Source organism: Corapipo altera, unplaced genomic scaffold (genome assembly GCF_003945725.1).
Source record: "Corapipo altera isolate COAL_440 unplaced genomic scaffold, ASM394572v1 0, whole genome shotgun sequence".
In the NCBI taxonomy this organism is placed as follows: domain Eukaryota; kingdom Metazoa; phylum Chordata; class Aves; order Passeriformes; family Pipridae; genus Corapipo; species Corapipo altera.
The window spans coordinates 41,595,626-41,598,125 of NW_020884872.1; the positions used below are offsets into that span (position 1 = coordinate 41,595,626).

At 73.0% G+C, this 2,500-nt stretch overlaps 1 protein-coding gene across 1 annotated transcript in view; it reads left to right on the forward strand.

Annotated features, from left to right (window-relative positions):
* The first annotated feature begins 1,140 nt into the window (after positions 1 to 1,140).
* SOX21 (SRY-box 21) overlaps positions 1,141 to 2,500 on the forward strand; it is a 2,338-nt gene continuing 978 nt past the window's right edge. The window contains exon 1 of the mRNA XM_027646013.1: positions 1,141 to 2,500. This exon is cut by the window's right edge and continues 978 nt beyond it. Coding sequence (XP_027501814.1) covers positions 1,163 to 2,008 — 846 coding nt within the window. The 5' untranslated portion in view covers positions 1,141 to 1,162 and the 3' untranslated portion in view covers positions 2,009 to 2,500.

Sequence of the window (2,500 nt, forward strand, 5' to 3'; positions counted from 1 at the left end):
CGCCCCCGCCCGCGCGCCCCGCCGGCGGCGCGCAGGCCGCGTGCGGGCATATAGGGCGGTGCGCGGCGCGGGGGCACGCGGGGCGCGCGCGGTACCTGCGGCCGCGCCGACGGGGCGGGAGGAGGGGGCGGCTGCTGGACCCCCCCCCCCCCCCGGGGCGGGGCCGGGGGGGGGGCCCCCGGGCCGGGCCCCCCAGGGTTTTAATTAGGGGTGTCCCCCCCCCCCTCCCCGCCTCCTCCTCCGCCGCCACCGCCTCCTCCTCCCTCCCGCCCCCCGCCGCTCCCGCCCGCCCCGCCGCCCCTCCGAGTCGGCGGCCAAGAAAACCCAGAGAGACCTGGCGGCTGCCGGAGAAGGGGGAGCTGCACGGCAGGCGGAGCGCCCCGTATCCCGCCGAAACTTAGGGAAGTTTGTCCGGCGGCGCGAACCAGGAGGCCCGCGGTGCCCGGCGCCCGGCGAGTATGTGCGAGGAGCGAACTGCTCGCCGCGCCCCCTCGGGCGGAGCGGGGCGGCTGTAAGCGGGGCGGCCCGCGCCCCCCAGGGCCCTCACCGCAGCGCCTGAGCCGCCGCGGGCCCCGTCCCGCCCGGCCCCGCACTGCTCCGTGGCGGGCTGCCCTCCGAGCTCTGCGGGCGGCGATGGCACGGGGCGGGCTGTGACGGGCGCCCCGTTAAGGGCTCGCCGCCTCACCGGAGACCGCCGGAGAGCATCGCGTCCGCAGCAAAACGAGGACCTCCGCGCCTCTCGCCTGTCGCCGGCTCCCGATCTCGCCGTCGAGACGTCTCTGCGACCCCGTCTGAACTCCGTGCGCTGTCGCCTGCGGGGAGCTTCGAGGAAGAGCCCTGGCCCGGAGATCGGCAGCGCGGAGAGAGGCTCCGAGGCCCAGGCGGGGAGCGGAGCCCGTCCCGCCCAAGCCGCCCGCCGCAGCGCCCTGACGGGGAGGCGCCGCTGCCGCTCGGCAGCGCCCCGCGCCCGGAGTGAGGCCACCGGGTACCGCCGCCCCGCACCCGTAGGAGCCGGTGCCGCCGCGTCTGGGTACCCGCCGAGATTGGTTTTGAAGGAGCGGACCGCGGCGGGGGCGAGGAAGAGGAGGCGGGAGACGAACCAGGAGGAGGCGGCCGCCAGAGCGGGGCGGGCGGCGGCTCGCCGGGGCGGCAGGGGGACACCATGTCCAAGCCGGTGGACCACGTCAAGAGGCCGATGAACGCTTTCATGGTGTGGTCACGGGCGCAGCGACGGAAGATGGCCCAGGAGAACCCCAAGATGCACAACTCTGAGATCAGCAAGCGCCTGGGCGCCGAGTGGAAGCTGCTGACTGAATCAGAGAAGCGGCCCTTCATCGACGAGGCCAAGCGGCTGCGAGCCATGCACATGAAGGAACACCCCGACTACAAGTACCGGCCGCGGCGGAAGCCCAAGACGCTGCTCAAGAAGGACAAGTTCGCCTTCCCCGTGCCCTACGGGCTGGGCGGCGTGGCGGACCACGAGCACCCGCACGGGCTGAAGGCGGGCGGGCTGCACGGCGGCGCGGCCGGCGGGCTGGTGCCCGAGTCGCTCCTGGCCAACCCCGAGAAGGCGGCAGCCGCCGCCGCCGCTGCCGCCGCCCGCGTCTTCTTCCCCCAGTCGGCCGCCGCCGCTGCCGCCGCCGCCGCCGCCGCCGCCGCCAGCAGCCCCTACTCCCTGCTGGACCTGGGCTCCAAAATGGCCGAGATCTCATCTTCCTCCTCTTCCTCGGGCTCCGGGCTGCCCTACGCCTCCTCGTTGGGCTACCCCGGCGCCGGCGGGGCGGGCGCTTTCCACGGGGCCGCCGCTGCCGCCGCCGCCGCCGCGGCCGCCGCCGGGGGGCACACGCACTCGCACCCGTCGCCCGGTAACCCGGGCTACATGATCCCCTGCAACTGCAGCGCCTGGCCCGGCCCGGGGTTGCAGCCGCCGCTGGCCTACATCCTCCTGCCGGGCATGGGCAAGCCCCAGCTGGACCCTTATCCCGCAGCCTATGCCGCGGCACTATGACCCACGGCCGGAGGAGGCCCGCGCAGAGCTCCGGCGCCCGCCTGGATATGTGCCGGCACATCCGTGCGCACGGGGAGGGGGGCGACCCGCCGCTGGGGCCGCGGAGGGTGACCGGGCCAGGCGATGGGGAGCGCCGGGGCGGCGGACGACCTGTTGCTCGTCCCCTGCCTGCTGCCCCGGGTAGACCTTGTGTGTGTTGCATGCAGTCTGTGCAGATAGCCCAGCTGAAACAGAAGAGAAAAAAATGCAAAAAAAAAAAAAAAAGAGGAAAAAAAAGAAAAGAAAAAAAAAAAAAAAAAAGAAAAGTACCGATCCGCCCTGCCCTCAAAGTGCTTGTTCGGGACAGACTCGGGGAGCAATATCCCTCGGCCGGCTCTGGCTTTCCCCTCTGTCGCTCCCCGCGTGGTGCTGGATTCGGAACAGTCCCGTTTTAGAACCCCTGCCACCGAGAGGAGAGACGGGGAAGCCCGGGGGAAGGGGGATGGTGAGGTC